Source organism: Lontra canadensis, unplaced genomic scaffold, assembly GCF_010015895.1.
Source record: "Lontra canadensis isolate GAN:19392208 unplaced genomic scaffold, GSC_riverotter_1.0 scaffold28, whole genome shotgun sequence".
Taxonomy (NCBI): Eukaryota; Metazoa; Chordata; class Mammalia; order Carnivora; family Mustelidae; genus Lontra; species Lontra canadensis.
In genome coordinates this window covers 3,567,617-3,587,751 of record NW_022631022.1, presented here as the reverse complement: position 1 = coordinate 3,587,751, position 20,135 = coordinate 3,567,617, and the positions used below count along the sequence as shown (strand labels likewise).

Below are 20,135 nucleotides of genomic sequence, written 5' to 3'. Positions count from 1 at the left end.
CCTCTCCCTGTCATTCTCCACACCCTCGTATCTCCCATCCTACCACAATTCCATCACCCTAGAACGCTGGAACATTTCAGTAAGGAAATACTCAATGGAAACTAGCCCCACTAAATTTTCTGAAGAAAACAAATCAATGTGTACTTTTCCCTTTTCTTAAAGGAGAAGATATTGCCTGCAAATATTTAAGCTCTAACCATTTGATTAAAAATTTTCTGCCTGTAATTATCAATATTGTAAGACTAATTAAACCATGCTACATGTACAGTTACTTGCCTTTGTATGAAAGGAAAAACCCACTCTGTCATATCATCAGAGAGAACTATTTATACTAGATACAGCTGAAATTGGCTAAAATTGGTCAGAGCTTGAATGAAACAAAATAAGTGTTTTTAGGAGGCCACTAAGTTATCCTTGGAAAATCATTAATGACTGGTTAAGTCATAGGTTTAATAGTGATTAGTTCATAACATGCTGGATACACCTCAAGCAATGAAGCATAAGCTATTCAATTATATTTAAGTGCTATCAAATCTGTAACTAGTCAGAGTTTCTGGAATTGAACCAAACCAATCACTAATAACATCATATTTTAACAAACTCAGAAGAAGTATACCATAAAAATACACTAACTAAATCCATGAATTTTATAATGCTATTAAGAAGTGAAAATAAGGTAGTATGGATACATGGTGCTAATGTCTTATTTCTTTCAGTAATTCTCATGGTATTGCTGGGTCCTTTAGAAATACGTGTCATTCAATTTTGTGTGTGTGTGGTTATTAGATTACTATCTACAAGCTGCAGATGCCTGCATGGCAACAAATGTATTTTCAGAAGTAGATGTTATGTGGCAGGTATCAAAATGTGATGATCAATCCCATGTTTTCTATCAATTAAACCTCCTCATTTGGTTAAATAGCCAGTGTATACCAGAGTTCTACACAGGTCAAAACTATATCACTTTCAGAGCAGCAATACGCGATCCAAGGTTTTCTTGAAGGTAGTGCAAAAGATGCAGTTCATAATGTTCTCCAGATTCAGGGACTCTTATGCTGTGTCTCTCCTGAGGATAGATCTTAAACAACAATAACAAAAAATCAAAATACAGAAAGTGAAAATTGAATAATACATCTCCTTCCAAAGCTTTCCATAGAGTTTCAGCAGGATTAGTAATACAGAGCATAGCCTCTCCAAGATACTACACACATATATCTGACACAAAGGCCGCTCCCCCTTTTTATCATTCCTTATGCGCTCCAAGGCTTACAGAAGGATTTATGTATAGATCATTGGGTCTCCAAGTGTGATCTAGAGACATCTGGGGTCCTTAGAACCCCTTTTAAGGGATATGCAAGGTCAAAACCACTTTCAGAACAATTTGCCTTTATTCACTGTGTTGGCATTTGCACCAATAGTGCAAAAGCAATGATGGGTAATAAAAGTGCCAGTGCCTTAGCATGAATCAAGGCAGTGACATTAAATTGTATTGGATGTCACCGTATACTTTACCACTACACACCTATATTAAAAAACCCAAAGTTTAATAAACTGCAACACTTGAAGAGAGGTCTTTTTAAATGTTCTCTGGTAGGGGCACCTGGGTGGCTCAGCTCAGGTCATGAGCTTCGGCTTAGGTCATGATCCCAGAGTCCTGGGATTGAGCCCGGCATCAGGCTCCCTGCTCAGCGGGAAGCCTGCCTCTCCCACTCTCTCTGCTTCTGTTCCCCCTCTCACTGTGTCTCTCTCTGTCAAATAAATAAATAAAATCTTAAAGGAATGAATGAATGAATGTCCTGTGGCGATACAATGGAAAGAAAGCAGAAAGCACTTCCGCTATAGGGTGTCTAAAGGAAAAGCACTTATGAAACTGAGTTGCAAGCCACACTGCCACTTCTTTTTTTCTTTCCAAGATTTTATTTATTTGACAGAGACAGTGTGAGAGAGGGAACATAAGCAGGGGGAACGGGACGGGGAGAAGCAGGCTTCCTGTGGAGCAGGGAGCCCGATGTGGTGCTTGATCCCAGGACGCTGGGATCATGACCTGAGCTGAAGGCAGAGGCTTTAACCCACTGAGCCACCCAGGCACCCTGATGCACTGCCATTTCTTAAATGGAACTCCATTTTCAACTTGAAAGAGTGACTGACAACTATGGTGATTCAGAGGTGGGATACATTTCAAGACCAACAATGGATACCTGAAACAGCAGATAGTACCAAACCCTAAAGATACTGTATTTTTCCCCATACATACCTACAATGAAGTTTAGTTTCATTACTTACTCAGGCATAGTAAAGAAAATAAAACAACTGTAACAACATACTGTAATAAAAGTTACCTGATTGTGTGGTCTCTCTCTCTAAATATCTTGTACTACGCTCACTCATCCTGCAATGATGGGAGATAAAGTGCTTACATGATGAGACGAAGTGAAGTGAGTAAAAGGCCCTGTGATTTAGTGTTGGGCCACTAGTGACATGACACGATGTCAGAAAGGGGATTAACCACGTCTTCTTCTTTTTTTTTTTTAGAGAGGGAGAGAGAGTGTGGGGTGGAAGGGGCAGAGGGAGAGAGAGAATCCTAAGCAGTCCCCACATTCTGCATGAAGCCTGACATGGCGCTCCATCTCACAACCTGAGACCATGAACTAAGAAGAAAGCAAGAGTCCGACGCTTAAAAGACTGAGCCACCCAGGCACCCCAACAATCATCTACTTCTGGACCTCGGTTGGCTAGGGTTAACTGAAACCTCAGAAAGCAGAACTGCACATAATGGGAAACTACTGTAAACTTTAGCCAAAATAACACTTCCCAACAGACTGCGTATGGAAGTAGATATGAGAATCCAGGTGTCTTCCTTAAGCCAGACATTAAAGGGATTTTACAAAAATGTAAAAACAATACTATTTCATTCTTCTTTTTATATTTTGGAAAATAGTTTTCCTCCCCCACAAAAATTGTGATTTGTGTTAACATGTAATAGTTGATTATTATTTTTTAAAAAGTATTTTAAATTTTTCTTAGTTTTGGGGATGCCTAGCTGGCTCAGTTAGAAGACCATGTGCTCTTGTTCTCGGGGTTGTGAGTTCGAGTTCCATACTGGGTGTAAAGATTACTTAAATAATAAATAAACTTTAAAAAACAGAACAAAATTTTTCTTAGTTTTAATATCTTCTATGAGAAATATGGACAGACAAAACCCACATAAACGAAAGCTCTTTGGTGTGTATAGGGGTCCTGAGACCAAAAAGCTTGAAAATTGCTGCTACAGACAAACAGCTCATAGTTTATCTACATAAATGTCAACTGAGACATGAAACGGAAAAAGTAATATTTTTTTTTTTTTAAGATTTTATTTATTTATTTGATAGAGAGATCACAAGCAGGCAGAGAGGCAGGCAGAGAGAGAGGAGGAAGCAGGCTCCCTGCTGAGCAGAGAGCCCGATGCGGGGCTCGATCCCAGGACTCTGAGATCATGACCTGAGCCGAAGGCAAAGGCTTTAACCCACTGAGCCACCCAGGCGCCCTGGAAAAAGTAATATTTTTCACTCTTAGGAATAATCTGTGAAAGAAGTACAAAGGAGGAAAAAATGATTAGATTATCTTTTAAAACGCTTTTTTTTGAGTAATGGAGCAATGAAGGTGGTTAACCTATGGCTTTCTATTCCAATGTCAATATAAATATTATAAAATTAAAACATAAAATTAAAGGGGCGCCTGGGTGGCTCAGTGGGTTAAAGCCTCTGCCTTCGGCTCAGGTCATGATTCCAGGGTCCTGGGATCGAGCCCCGCATCAGGCTCTCTGCTCATCAGGGAGCCTGATTCACTTCCTCGCTCTGCCTGCCTCTCTGCCTACCTGTGATCTCTGTCTGTCAAGTAAATAAATAAAATCTTTAAAAAAAATGTATATATATATATATATATATATATATATATATATATAAAATTAAAATAAAATATAAAATTAAAAGACCATGTAAAGAAAAGCAAAGGAGGATACTGAATAGACTCCTGTCATTTTTTTCCATGATTACAAACTGAAAGCAGTTACAGATACACAAGTCATATAATCTAGTACTTAGCCCATATAGGTCATATAGGTCAGTTCTTAGCCCAACTTCAACAGAATCTTATTTTTTACCCAACTAGAGGCGCTACTAACTATGCCTATGACTTTAGATCTCTTAAGGAGAGAGAGGCCACAGCTGAAAATTCAGCCTTACTCCATAGTTTATTATATTTCAAAGTAATCAAATCACTAATTGCTACTTAATTCAATCAGAAAATAAAGAACTCACCTGTAAATCATATGGCTTTCCAGCCCTCACTAAAAAACTCAGTAATATACTGGTGTGTGCAAAATGGACATTCTCATCCAAGAATCCATGTAAAAGTAGTAAACGATTTGGTCTAGAGAAATGAAAATATCACAGGATTAGGCAAAATAGAGTTCTTGGGAAAACCACTTAACTCCTTTGATCACAATTAACTATTAGTTACTATTATAGTTATGTAATATATACAACTATATAACTATGTAATATAGTTAATGTTAATAATAAAGTTAACTTCCTTATACTGTAATATTAAAATAAGAATTCAACATTTTCAATAATAAATTTATAATACAGTAACCAGACACTACATGTAATGAAAAATGTAATTTGTGTTTGATTTCTTATGAAGATATTGGCATGTACCAATAATCATAGCACGTTCCTAGAGAAAGAAAAATCATAAATGTTGTCTATAGAATATATTTAAGCAGAACCATAACTTTTCACCTTGAAACAGTTATGTATTTAAACTTCTTTCAGCACAGTAATTGCTTCAAATATAAGTTGTAATAAAACCAGGTTATATGAACTGGTCTGTAATTCAGCTTTGAGAATTAGCCATGCTGTTTGAGTACTCTATAAAATATTAGTCTTGGTTTTATAGCATTTGTAGTTTTCATTGTTATTAAAGACAAGTTTTAACACTACAATTTTAAATTTATAATCTTAATTTTAAAGCTTGAACTTACTCAGAGGGAAACTTTTCTGCTTGCATGGCCACAGATCCTAAGTAATAGCCCTGCTCATTCTGGTCAGGGTGGCCCATATAGCGTTCTGTGTAGCCTGTGTCATAGAAGATCCACAGAGTGACTGGGGCCCCAGCAATAGCAACCTACAGAAGACAACAGTAACAGTCAAGTGTGATCCAAAAAACAATGGCTAGCAATGAGAATGTGTAACTGCAAATTTATAGGCTAAAATTATCCTTAAGCTTTGGCCCCACAACTGGGGCTTACATGGTCTCAAGCAACTCAGAAAATCAAAGTGAAGTGCCAAGGTCAAGAACTTGATACTTTGTGAGTCAGTTAGCTTCATGCTCAACAGGCATGCCACATACTAAACCCTTAACCTGGGCTAGCTGAAATACACACACCGGCCCCTCTGTTAAAAGGGGAGACTGAACTAGATAGAACATGTGAATGGCTCAGTGCAAACTCATTCCTGCTGCTGGGGAAAAAAAGTGTGACAAGTCTCAGCTCTATATAGGAAAGTAGCCATTTCTTTTTTCTTTTTTAGCCTCTGTTGGCAGTTCAGAATTTTAAACAATGAATGAAATATATTGAAGCACTAAACACTTTCCCCATTTTAAGGTTCCCACACAGTTTTATATTTAAATATTCTAATTACTTTCTCAACAGCTGCAAGTCTGGGAAAATTACGGCAGTTTTCAGAGTTTATTTTGTGGTTATTATAAAGATTATCTGAATATACATGGAAAAGCAAAAACCCTATAATTTTCGTTCTTAAAATTATTTTTTACTGTAAGATAAAATCATGTTATTGAAATAGTAAAAAAGAAAAACATTTCATAATTGCCATTCTCTTAACAACTTTTAACATCTTTATGTATTTCCTTCTAGCATATTTTTCTAGGAAGTTATTTATAAAATTATAACCATCGTTTGTATATTTAGTATGTTATTCATTCAATAAAGATTTACTTAGGACCTAGTATGTGCCAAGAATTGTGCTTGGCTACTGAGGTTACAGTGATATGCAGAGCACACAAGTCCCCGCCCTCAGAGTTTGCAGTCCAGCAATTAAATTAGTAATTACAATCCAGTGTGTGTGTGTGTGTGTGTGTGTGTGTGTGTGTGTTTTTTTTACTAATCATGACTATCTCCCACAATCTTTGGCGTGTCTATAAATTGCTAACAACTGGCCATCAAGTTGACAAGTGTTTTTTAATATATACATATAGATAGATATGTAAATATGTATCTCACATGGCTGTTAGATACACAAATCTTAACGTTCCATAATATTGCAAACTCTGTAAACCTTCAGAAAATAGACACTTCCTCATATCCTCAGTTGACAGAAAATTCAACCTCTATTGCAAAAAGAAATACAATAGGAAGTCACATACCCTGAAGATATCCGACCTCTGCATTAATGCCATCAGGGAGAGGTATCCTCCATAGGACCAGCCATGGATGCCCACACGATCTAAGTCAATGAAATCATATTGAGAAGCTAGATACTGGAGTCCTTCCACCTGATCATCAATTTCTATTTGACCCTGTCAAAAAAGGGAGAACATTTCACTGATTCTGATAAATAGAAGTCTCATTACCAGAGTGTTTTTAAAGCTGAAAATGGTTTTTACTAAAAATACCTGTAGTTTTTAAAGAATTAATTATCAATTGAGATTCTGTTGCCCAAAAAAAAATTGTTTAAACTCTATTTAGAGATAGGGGCCTATAGTTTCTGTTGCTAGCCAGTCTTAGAGTTTAGTTACCCCTTAGTCACAAAGTTCTTTCCTACTGAGACCCAAACTGTCCCTCGCTATACGGGTATTTCCCCCTTCCATTTGTTCTGTTGTCTGCTAAGAGGTCAGCATCTTCCTTGTAACAAGCCTTCCTATACCCAAAGACAAAAAATCAGCCCCCTTAAGTGGTTGACTAAATTTACTTCTTTTTAAAACTTAATGCAGTAAAGCGGAAGGAATCACTCTTGAGGTCTTATCCTCCTATTTCCCCATCATCTACTTCTAGGAACTGAACATACACTACTTCTTTAAGGTCCTATTAAGTCCTAATTCCTACCACCACCACCCTGTCTGTATTACTAGGCCTGCCAGTGCACACAATCTCACTTCACTGAGCCAAAAACAAAAATAAAAACAAAAAAACTTACATGAGAATACAACATAAGGTCAAAGAACTGGCTGTGGGAGAAAATCCCATGTCTTACTCAGCATGTCCAATACACTGGCAAACACAGTAACTGCCTTACTGTGTAAAAGGAACATCGGATTCTCATCATTTCCCAAAGCAGCAGAAAGGACATGGGGCATCTCTAAAAGGTAGCATTTAAAGCTTCCTGTAGAGAGAAAGAGGCTTGTCACAAGGAAGGCACTAACCAGTTGGTTTCTCTCTTCACAGAGGACAGAACAAATCTCAATTATTCCTCTCAATAGGGCACAGGATGTTGAAAACTATAGTGCTGCTTTCTGGCTAAGCTGGATATACAACATAGAAAGAAAGGGTATTTCTCTGTAAAAGTGGTTCTATCTCAGCTCCCTGAAGTTATATACAGGTAAACAGGTAGACGTGAGCTAGACTACTGAATATCAAGTTGCATCTTCCCTCCCACCCCTGAACTCTAACACAGACACACACAGATACGCGCGCGCGCGCGCACACACACACACACACATATTCTCTCTCTCACTCACTCACAGCCCCTTCTCCCAACTTCCTCTCTGAGATTCATACCAAACAATGAAACACAAAATGTAAATATCTTTAAAAGAAAAATGTTTGTATGCTCACACACCATTTTGTATTTAAAGGCGCCTTCAAATTTAAGCCCTCGGTGACAGGATCCCCTGTTGTCTATCACTACAACCACATAACCCAGAGAGGCTAGGGTATTCAAGCGGAAATACTTGACTCCTTTAAATCGATTATTCACCAACTGCACCTGAGGAAGAAATACAACTTCAGTGAAATTTATTATATGGTAGCATAAAAAAGCATTAAGAGGCAGGATGCTGTGGAAAGTAGAAAGCTTGAGTTTTTTGTATTATTTTGCTTTTAAAATAAAATTTTATTGTCTTGTGGCAAGAACACATCACAAGATGTACCCTCTTAACAAAATTTTAAATGTACAATACAGTATCATGAACTATAGGACTATGTTGGACAAATCTCTAGAACTTATTCATCTTGCATAATTGAGACTTTCTACTAGGTGATTAGCAACTCTCCGATTCCCCCCCTCCCTGATTCATTTTTAAGTTAACTTAAATTTCTCATGTTTATGTTCTTTTTCTTTCTCAACTTTACAGTCAAGGTTCAGGGGAATTACTGAGCAACCATAGACTTTAAAACTGCAACCAAGATATTCATTACATACGAGACAAGAGATTTAAACTGCCCCATAGAAAAAGTTACTAAAGGGGCACCTGGGTGGCTCAGTGGGTTAAGCCTCTGCCTTCGGCTCAGGTCATGATCCCAGGGTCCTGGGATCGAGCCCCGCATTGGGCTCTCTGCTCTGCAGGGACTCTGCTTCTCCCTCTCTCTCTGCTTGCCTCTCTGCCTACTTGTGATCTCTCTCTCTCAAGTAAATAAATAAAAATCTTAAAAAAAAAAGTTACTAAAATCATTATGGCTACCCTGAAGAACTGTGTCATTCAAATGACGGAGGCAAGGATAAATAAGATCATTTTTCTTTCCTACCAGTCTCTTCTGGGGTTGTCCCTGACCAGTAGCAGAAAAATTTAATATTTTAATGAAACACTGTGACCAGTTCAGTTTCCTTTTTCCTGTTGTACAAATCAGTGCAAAAGGTAGGATAATTCTTAAACCACTTATCACACTATCATGCTTCAAAATGACTGAGAAACTAAACACAGTTTAGTGCCTTAACAGAAATAAACTAGAGAAAAGAGGACTACATTTTTTTTTAAAGTTTTTTATTTATTTAAGTAATCTCTACATCCAACATGGAGCTTGAACTCATGACCCCGAGATCAAGAGTCACATGCTCTTTTGAGCCAGCCAGGTGCCCCTAAAAGAGGACTTTATTTATTTATTTGACACAGAGAGAGACACAGTGAGAGAGGGAACACCAGCAGGGGGAGTGGGAGAGGGAGAAGCAGGCTTCCTGCCGAGCAGGGAGCCCAATTCGGGGCTTGATCCCAGGACTCTGGGATTATGACCTGAGCTGAAGGCAGACGCTTAATGACTGAACCACCCAGGTACTCTGAGGACTTTAATTAATACAGAAAAACTTAGAGAAGGTTAGGGTTTGGTGGACATGAAGACAAACATTAAACAATGACAAAGAAGATTCTGGCAAAAATGAAAGAAGTTTTCATGTTGTTGTTTTTTTTAAACATTTTATTTATTTGTTTGACAGAGAGAGATCACAAGTAGGCAGAGAGGCAGGCAGAAAGAGGGGGAAGCAGGCTTCCTGCTGAGCAGAGAGGCCAATGTGGGGCTCGATCCCAGGACCCCAAGATTTTGACCTGAGCTGAAGGCAGAGACTTAACCCACTGTGCCCCTTGTTTTGTTTTTTTTTAAGATTTATTTATTTAGAGAGAAGGAGCATGTGTGTGAGTTGGGGAGAGAGGAAGAGGGAGAGAGAGAATCACAAGCAGACTCCCAACTGAGCACAGAGATCTATGCAGGGCTCTATCTCAAAAGCAGGGCTCAGTCTCACAACTGTGAGATCATGACCTGAGCTGAAACCAAGAGTGGGACATTAAGAGACAGAGCCACGCAGGTACCCTAAAAATGAAAAGTTTTTTTCCTGGCTGAAACCAATAGGAAAACCAATTCAGCAATTTAAATAAGAATCAACACCATCTTCACACAATAAATACATACTGAGCATTTATTAGGATAGAATAGGTTGTGCATGCTATGTGTAAAGAATCTTCTCTTTTTGTGTATAGATTTTATTTACTTATTTGTCAGACAGAGAGAGAGAGAGAGGGCATAGCAGGGGGAGCAGTAGGCAGAGGGAGAAAGAATCTTCTCTTTTTGAATTTCTGGATATCCAGTACCTCTGTAGCAACTGCGAAACTGGTCTTCCTGTTTCTACTCTTGTCCTCCTACAGTCTATTCACACGGTAGCAGAGGGATGATTTTAAAATGTAAATTACATAAGACTTTATAGCTTTTCTCCCTCCAACTGGTAAAGAGTTTAGACCTTATTCTAAAATCCTTACCATTGCCTTTTAAGACTTTACATTATCTGGCCCTTGGCTATTTCTCTGACCTCACCTAATAGCAAATCCCTACTTGTGCACTATACTCTAACCTTATGATCAACTATACCAACTTGCTTCTAATCCCAGGACCTTGACATTTACTGTTCCCTCCGTCTGGAATGCTCTTCCCTCAGATCTTTAAGGTGATTCACTCCTCCTCATCTTACATACATACCCTCAGAGACCTTCCCTGAACTTCCTACCAGAACTCCCATTTTAGTCTCTTTGCCATCCCCTTTCCCAGTAATTATGCATAGCACTTTCATTATATTAAATTATATCATTTATATATCTAGTCACTTATTATTTCCCTCATTAAACTCCATGAGGGTGGGACATTAGTCTGATTTGTTTGTTACAGTATCCTCACAGCCTAGAACAATAGCCACATAATAGGAACTCAATGACTTTTTGCTGAATGAATGAATGAAAATGGGAGATAGGAGAATGATGTCTTCCCTTTCTTTTTTTAAATTTTTTTTTTTTTTAATTTTAATTCCAGTATAGTTAACAGTGTTTTCCCTTTCTCTCTTGGGAGGAGGGGCAAAAAGGAAAGGAGTTGAAAAAAGAAATAGTAGGCATAGAAGACAAAAATGAGTATTTAAAGAAAACAACTTCAGGGTCCCTGGGTGGCACAGTCGGTTGGGTGTCCAACTCTTGGTTTCTGCTCAGCTCCTGGTCTCAGGGTCCTGGACCAAGCCCCATGTCTGGCTCTGTGCTCAGCAGGGAGTCTGCTTGAGGACTCTCTCTTCCTCTCCCTCTGCCCCCCTCCTCCCCTCCCTGCCCCATGTGCTCGAACTCACTCTTTCTCTCAAATAAATAAATCTTAAAAGAAAACTACTTCACTTCTTTGCCTGTTTTCACACACAAAATTGGCCCAACTGCCTGATACGAACATGTGCCCCAAGAGCCAGTATTTGTGCCTTTGCAGCCAGAGGTCTGCTATTTCTGAAGGAAGGTACTTAAACATAATGGCCTTTGCCACCGAGAATTCAGAAGTCTCCTTCAGTACCAGTTCTACAAAACCTGTGTCCTGCTATCACTCAGCCCGTTTTCTTGTTCATTTGTATTTATAAAACAGTGTCTAGCACATACGAAACATCACAAGGATTTGTTAAATAAACATTTTAAAACATACAGCTGTTCTTAATAAAGAGTTCAAAGAACTAAGCCTAGATGACTTTAATCAGATATAATTGCTTTTCTTGGATTTCACTTTTGTCCAACTATAGACATTGCTGCATTTAGTGACAAAGTAATTCACTTCATGTTACAAATTTTGACACTGTTGCCAATCAGTAGATTCCCACTTTGACCTGAATATACACCAAGAACGAACATGATTTGGACTAATAATAAGATTTAATCAAAAATTTATTTTTAGGGGTGCCTGGGTGGCTCCGTCAGTTAAGCGGCTGCCTTCGGCTCAGGTCATTCTCCCAGGGTCCTGGGATCAAGCCCTACATCGGGCTCCCTGCTCAGCAGAGAGCCTGCTTCTCCCTCCCTCTGCCTGATACTCTGCCTACTGTGCCCTCTATCTCCGTGTCAAGTAAATAAAAAAACCTTTTAAAAAGTATTTTTATTTATTATTATTTTTTAAAGATTTTATTTATTTGACAGACAGAGATCACAAACAGGCAGAGAGGCAGGCAGAGAGAGCAAGGAAGCAGGCTCCCCGCAGAGCAGGGAGCCCGATGTGGATCTTGATCCCAGGACCCTGGGATCATGACCTGAGCCGAAGGCAGAGGCTTTAACCCACTGAGGCACCCAGGCACCCTATTTATTATTGTTTTATTTGAAAGAGAGAGTAAGCACGAGCAGGGGGAGTGGCAAAAGAGGAGGGAGAAGCAGGTTCCCCAACCAGCAGGAAGCCTAATGCAGGCTCAATATCAGGACTCCGGGATCATGACCTGAGCTGAAGGCAGATGCTTGACCTACTGAGCCATCCAGGCACCTCCTGTGGCTTTTAAAACATAATTAGTAACAAGGAATAATGTAAAGGGATCCTTTAATCTTAAAGATCCACATAACCGGGTGCCTAGGTGGCTCAGCGGGTTAAGCCGCTGCCTTCGGCTCAGGTCATGATTCCAGGGTCCTGGGATCGAGTCCCACGTCGGGCTCTCTGCTCAGCAGGGAGCTTGCTTCCCTATCACTCTCTCTCCCTGCCTCTTTGCCTACTTGTGATCTCTCTCTATCAAATAAATAAATAAAATCTTTAAAAAAAAAAAAAAAAAGATCCACATAACCAGTTAGTCTTAAAGTGTATTTGTCACATATATCATATATCATTTCTTCACTGGAAAGGAGAAACATCCTTCTTACTTACTTACTTAGCCTTAGTATAAAAATAATATACCAAAACATGTAAAGCTTCTGAGAGTGTCTTATAATTTTTCTTAAATTTCTTTTTATTAAGCCTTTATTTTTTTTAAGCTATTTACTCATTTGAAAGAGAGAGTATGCAAGTAGAGGGCTAGGGCTTGAATCTGAGATCACAACCTGAGCCAAAACCAAGAGTCAGATACTTAACCAAATGAGCCACACAGGCACCCCAATACTTTTTTTTAAAGTTTACAAAGATTTGGCTTCAAGTTTTTAACAGAAGGCTAATTTGACTATTTATAGTTTTATCATTTATGTATAGATGAGTATAATACAAATGTGAATCATGTTTTGTTTATAAAACACACTTAACGATGGCAAAGTGATTTAACTTGATCTATGATTGTCATTGCTGAGATTTTGTGGCTTATGCAGTTATTTTGCTTTTATGTTATTTTTTGTATGTCTTTTTCTTTTTTTTTTCTATTTTTAAAGTACTACCAAAGTGGGGCGTGAACTCATGACCCCAAGATCAATAGTCACGTGCTCTGCTGACTGAGCCAGCCAGGGGTCCCTACTTTTTGGATGTCTTAGCATCCAGATACCTTTCCAGATATTGATTAACTGGATATAATTATAAAGGATATTTATGGAGGTAAGAGCTGCATTATAAAAACAGGATAACTATATTCTATTTCTTTAAGGGCCCAACAGTAAGATAATATAATCAATAAACATTTTTTAAAAGTGTCAATTAACCAATGCACGTACCCCAAATACCTTACTCTGATAGTCAACAGGATTTACTTAATATTCACATGCTAATATTTAATCAAGAAAAAGGAAAATTCAGGTGTAAATTTCTTAAAATGCTGAATGGTACTGTAGCACTTGCCTTACCTAGATGGTAAAAGTATTCTGGTCTGCTTGAGAGATACAAACTTAGAATGAAGAGGGGAATTCATCAGGCTACCAAGGCTTCTGAAAACATCTATTAAAACTCTTTTTATTTACCAAGACAGTTAACTACTTAATCTCACTTCCCAAACAAGTTTCTTCTCTACATAAAAGGTAACGTATTTATCTGCTGACATGAATATTCCATTCCCCATGACAGTTACGGTCCTAATGTAAATTAAGAAACTGACACTGCTTTATAAATTAGACATGTAACAAAACCCAACTTCTAAACAGGAATTAGAACACAAGCCAAAGTCAATAACAGCAGAGGCCCAACAATGCTCTTAACTTGAACAGACTAGACATTTAAAAAACAAATCACCTAAACACACTCACACGTATATATACAAATATGCCCACCTCAAAGGTGGGTGGGAGGACAGGCGAAATGCATGATGGGGATTAAGGAGTGCAGCTGTAATGATGGGCACTGGGTGATGTATAGAATTGCTGAATCACTATACTGTACATCTGAAACTAATGTAACAGTATATATTAACTATACTGGAGTGAAAATAAAATAAAATAAGGAAATACACCCACCTGAGGACCACCATATATGAACAGCACAGTGGGGTATTTCTTTCCAGGCTGTAGATCATGAGGTTTGTACAGCATCCCATACAATGTAAATCCAGTAGTACTTTCAAAAGAGAAAATCTCTGGAGGGGTGTAGTCAGGAAGAGGACCTATGAGGAGATAACAAAAAAAGTACATAAAAGTTCTTATGGGAGCTCTGCAATCTGAGAGCAAGGACAAGAAACCATGATCCCACAACCCCCCCTGCCCCGACAAATAAATGACCATCCCCCTTACAGGTGATAAGAAATTACTCAAGAACATTTATCTTTAAGAAAGAAAATTAAATGAACATATATATTAAATTATTTCAAAAAGAGATACACAATAATCTGAATAATCCTTAGAGCCTAGGAGGTGTTTAGATGCAGAAGTATACAAACACTTTGTGCTTGGTTCAGTGTAACTTAATGATGGTTAAGCCATATATCTGACCAGAAACTGGAAGCACAAATTTAACTCAGTTTAACTTGCTCACAGCAGGTGCTCAATAAACATTTGTTTCTGATCACTAGAGAGTAAGCCTAACCAGGACCCAGAAAAAAATGAAAGTCATGATCAGTATTTGGTTTAACAAAGCTATACAGACCTGTCCTAAGTCTCTGTACACTGGATGATGTCTCAGTCTAAGCAGAGATCATCACCATATTACGAATCTACCTGCGGACAATGGAACACGGTTTTGTTCCATTGTGGTTTTGTGGTTTTGCCCTAGTTTCTTAATACCTCAGCAGCTATTCATGAGGGAAAATGCTTAACAGGAAAAAGGATTTGGGGAAAAATTAGATTAAAGATACATAAAATTTTTTGTTTAAGAAATCAAGCATTTAAAAAATAGATAATTCACAGTGCTATTCACTCCCTATAGAACAAGTGTTCTATCTTTTATTAAAATGGCCACTGTAAGTGCTTAAAAAAGTTAAGAAAGCTACCAGCTGGTTATTCCCTAAAGCTGCAGCTTCCCTGCTCGGTCTTACTAGTTCCATGTACATTTTCTTCATCTGTTTAGCTGGGAAATTACCCAAACATGTGAACAAATCATTTCTTAGCTGATATTGTGACTATTTTATTCTTATTTTCAAAAAGGCCCTCCAGGGGCATCTGGCTGGCTCAGTTCGAAGAGCGTGTGACTCCTGATCCACAATGGGTGTAAAGATTGCTTAAATAAAAAATAAAATGAAATTTAAAAACTTCAAAAAGGCCTTCCAAACCTGCTCTTGCTTGGAATGGGAGGTAACCCATCTTATCTGGTGGTTGATAGACTAGGAAGGCTGGGATCAATCAGAACTCAGAAGCTCTGGGCCAAGTGGTGGTGAGAGTTGAGAAATGTGGACCTATGAAATGGGTTTAGTGCACTTATATACTAATCCTGCATAAAATCGGGTTCAGGAAAATGAGTACCTGCTGAATCCAAAATGGTGGCCCAAAATTCCTTTGTTTTGCAAGTTGGGTCATCTTCAGGACTTGACAGCTTGTAAAGGGACACACAGTGTGGGTTCTTCTGGTTACTATACTTACTTATAAAGAAGTCACAATGCTAGAGAAAGGAGAAACAATTATTTTTTCCCCATGGAAAAATAAAAAAGGTGCTACATCTGTCCTGGTGCTAGAGCAGGAGTATGGTTAGAGTTGGACCATTTATGTCCATATACAATGCTGAAGTTAAGAGTAGACTTTTTAGGGGCGCCTGGGTGGTTCAGTTGCTGTAGCATTGGCCTTAGGCTCAGGTCATGATCTCGGGGTCCTGGGAGAGCCCCAATCGGGCTTCCTGCTCAGCCAAGAGCCTGCTTCTCACTCTCCTCTGCCCCTCCCCGCTTGCTGTGTGCACTCTCTGGCTTTCTCTCAAATAAACAAATAATTTTTTTTTTTTAAAGGTAGACTTTTTAAAGTTTTTCCTCAGAGGATCAGACTTCAGCAGGCCAATTTCACTGATTTTCAAATTATTCTAAAGGAGTATGACATGAGAAGGTTTTTATATGATAGGAAACTCTTTTCCAACAGGGACTTAATACCTGGCTGATGCAGCAGGAGTGGGAATAGCCACGGTCAGTCAGCCTTGTCACCTCTCCAGGGTTTACATAACTGACCACGTATAGGTGATGTTCCAAAGGAGAGTCCTTGGTGCCTTCAAAATATACCAGCTTCCTGACTTCATCAACCTGGATCTGTTAAAAAAAAAAAAAAAAAAAAAAAAAAAAATCAATAGAAAAATCAGTGCTAGCAGGACCTTGGCCAGCCTAGTAATTCAACAAACAATTCCCAATTTTATTTAGAATCATTTGAGTTACCCTTTGACTTGTGCCTCTTAAAAAATTTTGCCACCAATGTTAATAAACCTGAGCTGATTTTGCTTATGACTTTTACCAAAGAATAGATTTTGTCCACAAGGAAAAAGGACATTTGAATTGCATGTTATTGTTAGTTTCCTATGTGGTTGAAATGTGGGCTTTTCTTAAAATGCGAGAGTTATTTCATTAAAATTACAACACTTTATAGGGAAAAAACATACCTATATTGCAGCTTAGGTCAACCATTCACGCATATGTAAGAGAGTCTAATTTTAGAATCCTGCATATTTTTCAGTGCAGTATTATCTTAGGCAATACTTTTTTGGTTTTTCTTTTTTTTTTTTTTTTTACAAACTTGCAAAAGTACTTTATCTACTGGGCTGGGAAGTAACTGAACTCAATTACAATTTTAATACTGGTATAGTTTATAAATAAGTATGGATAAAATCTTTAAGTCTTGGGGCACCTGGGTGGCTCAGTGGGTTGAGCCTCTGCTTTTGGCTCAGGTCATGATCTCAGGTCCTGGGATCGAGCCCCACATCGGGCTCTCTGCTCGGCGGGGGGACTGCTTCCCCCTCTCTCTGCCTGCCTCTCTGCCTACTTGTGATCTCTCTGGGTCTAATAAATAAATAAAATCTTTAAAAAAAATCTTATAAGTCTTCATTCAGAACTCAAAGAAACTATTAAGTAAACTCACAGCTGAAGTCATTTAATATTCTTCACAAATTATAGGAGTCTAAATAAATGACTTTTATTGTCCCTTTAAAAAATCTTCTACCAGCCTACTCAAACAGTGTTTAATGAAATTCAAATTTTTTTACACAGCAAAGAAAACAAAGATACGGGGCGCCTGGGTGGCTCAGTGGGTTAAGCCTCTGCCTTCAGCTCAGGTCATGATCTCAGGGTCCTGGGATCAAGCCCCGCATCAGGCTCTCTGCTCGGCAGGGAGCCTGCTTCCCCCTCTCTCTCTCTGCCTGCCTCTCTGCCTACTTGTGATCTTTCTCTCTGTCAAATAAATAAATAAAACCTTAAAAAAAAACAAAAAAAACAAAGATACATTTCCAAAAGCAAGTATTTTAAAATGCCACATATTCTCCAAGAAACTGTTTCTTCATTATTAATTATATTTTAGCACACACAGGTATAGAAAGAAACACAGTTGAGATTAAGTAGTGACATATACAGAAAGGATACAAGGGAGAGGAAATGCCAGAACAAACATTCATGAAGTTTCACAGGTATGTGTCAATCTGCGCAAATGGTTAGGATAGGTTCTGCTCTTGACCTAGCAGCTGACTTTTCAAAACTGGAGAAATTACTGGTTAATTTCTCACCCCTGATTTAAAGGTTCTTTCTTTGCTTCATGTGACTACTTTTATTAAACAGAAGTATCAGAATCACCTTGAGAGGTTTGTTAAACAAACTGCTGGGTTCTGCCACCAGAATTTCTGATTCAGAGGGTCTGGAGTGGACCCAAGAATTTACGTTTCTAAAATGTTCCCAGGTGATGCTTAGGCTGTGCAGCTGGTCCAAGGACCATACTTTGAGAACCACTCCCCAACACTGAGGAGAACATGGGCTTAAAAGGCTCAAAGCTTTACCCAATTATTGCCATTCAAAATCTTTGGGTGGGAATAAGGTCACTGGCAAAAGCAGAGGAAAATGTAACTTAAAAAAAAAATAAGGCCAGGGGCACTTGGGTGGCTCAGTGGGTTAAAGCCTCTGCCTTCGGCTCTGGTCATGATCCCAGGGTCCTTGGAGCGAGCCCCACATCGGGCTCTCTGCTTAGCAGGGAGCCCGCTTCCTCCTCTCTCTCTGCCTGCCTCTCTGCCTACTTGTGATCTCTGTCAAATAAATAAATAATATATATATATATATAAAAAAAACAAGGCCAGGATAGAGGGGATATGGAAGAGTAAGAAAGACAGACACAAACACATTACATAAGTAAGCATGACCGAAAAAAAAAGAAGAAAACTAAATAAGATTCTGATCTATGTAAATACAATTCTGTGGGTTCCCTCAGTATTATCCAACCATTACACAGCAGGAACTTTACAATAGTATAATTTTTTATTATCCACAGTAAGATTGTTCTCAAATGATAATAACATCCAAGGTCCTTAGACAGAAAAGATATATTTGGATATATAACCAGAAGGCCATGTGAGACTCTCAGTGGACATTAGACCTTAATGGTTACTTGTGATATTCTAAAGTTTTTACCAACAAAACCAAACCTGAGACCCAGATCTTCACTTTTTCTCCTTTACCACCTTGGGGACTAAGTGACTTCTATAGCAGCCAGTACACATAATCCTTTAATAAATCTCCAAGTCAGTTTGAGGAAATCAAAGGCCTTCCCTAAATCCTGGTAGCATATACATCAATTTAACTGAATGTATCAAACACATAAAGGGTGGAGTTCTTAGAGTTCTCAGGAAACTGACCACCTAACTGAAAGTACCAACAAAACACAAGGTACTATAAAAGGCAAAGAAAAAAAAATTAGAATTCATTGAATTGCTAAGAAAGCTGCATGCTAAGAGGAAAGAGGGTGGGTTTTCCTCCTTTTCCATATCAACCTGCACTCTGTATATATATCCACCACTCTTTGAAGGTACTGGATAAAACTTTAAACTTGTGAGATAAGATAAACAGGTAAGTGAAAGAGAAGCACTACCTCAGAAGTAGTAAATGCAATTTCTAAAGCAGAAATGACATGAGCCATCCAAAAGAGATACAAAAATAATTTCCAAACAATATCTCAACTCACAACTTTGGCAGACTCAGAAAATATGGACCAGCCCTTTCCTTATTAAGTAGCAACACTATATTTGAAAATGGTGAACCTAAGTAACCAGAACACATCTAATACCAGGGCTATAAAATGGGTGATTTATCATTTAAACTAAGATTATTCCTTTCTAAAACTTGAGTTCTTCTAGGCCCTAACTTAATATTGTCAAAACACTGGGGTCATAAGAAGTTGTACTACAGCTTTTTTGTACTGCATAAACACAGCAAATGTTGACCAAACATATCAGGAAAATAAAAGAGCATACGTTAGATCCATGCCGGCCAAGAACTTCCCATTCACCACTGGTAATTGCTATTTCCTCTTTGACAGGACACTTGAAATCACCTAAAGATAAACATAGTTATCATTCAGCACTCTGTATCATACTATAAGCAAATGAAACAACAAAGAATATGACTCTAAAACTCTTTTCTCCAAAAGTACGTTAAACAAGTTATATCTGGGATAATGAAAATGTTTTGAAACGAGACATAGGTGGTGACCGCACAACAGTAGGAATGTACTAAATGCCACTGTTCATCTTATTTTTCTTAATGTTTTAATTTTCATAAAAAAGTAATCTCTACGCCCAACGTGAGGCTTGAACTCAAGACACTGACATCAAGAGTCATATGCTCCACCACCTAAGCCAGGCAGGTACCCTGCCACTATTCATTTAAAAATGTTTGTTCAAGGGTTGCCTGGGTTGCTCATTTGGCTAAGCCTCAGACTCTTGATTTCAGCTCAGGTCATGATCTCATGGCTGTGAGACTGAGCCCCAAGACAGGCTCCACACTCAGTGGGGAGTCGGCTTGAGATTCTCTCTCTCCCTCTCCCCCTTGGTCCCTCCCCAACCATAAATAAAGAAATCTCTAAAAAAAAAATAAAATGCTTGTTTAAAATGT

At 38.4% G+C, this 20,135-nt stretch overlaps 1 protein-coding gene across 6 annotated transcripts in view; it reads right to left on the bottom strand.

Moving 5' to 3' along the window:
* Window positions 1-417: 417 nt before the first annotated feature.
* DPP8 (dipeptidyl peptidase 8) overlaps window positions 418-20,135 on the bottom strand; it is a 59,353-nt gene continuing 39,635 nt past the window's right edge. For 3 of the 6 annotated variants that reach the window (XM_032864684.1, XM_032864686.1, XM_032864685.1), the window contains 9 exons: window positions 19,496-19,575; window positions 16,155-16,307; window positions 15,544-15,679; window positions 14,107-14,252; window positions 7,839-7,985; window positions 6,427-6,579; window positions 5,027-5,169; window positions 4,299-4,410; window positions 418-1,078 (listed from right to left, as the gene is read on the bottom strand). In XM_032864684.1, the coding sequence (XP_032720575.1) occupies window positions 956-1,078; window positions 4,299-4,410; window positions 5,027-5,169; window positions 6,427-6,579; window positions 7,839-7,985; window positions 14,107-14,252; window positions 15,544-15,679; window positions 16,155-16,307; window positions 19,496-19,575 (1,193 nt within the window). In that variant the 3' untranslated portion in view covers window positions 418-955. Of the gene's footprint in view, window positions 1,079-4,298; window positions 4,411-5,026; window positions 5,170-6,424; window positions 6,580-7,279; window positions 7,383-7,838; window positions 7,986-14,106; window positions 14,253-15,543; window positions 15,680-16,154; window positions 16,308-19,495; window positions 19,576-20,135 lie in introns of those variants that run through there. The other 3 variants (XM_032864687.1, XR_004383539.1, XM_032864688.1) reach the window with 3 other exon arrangements.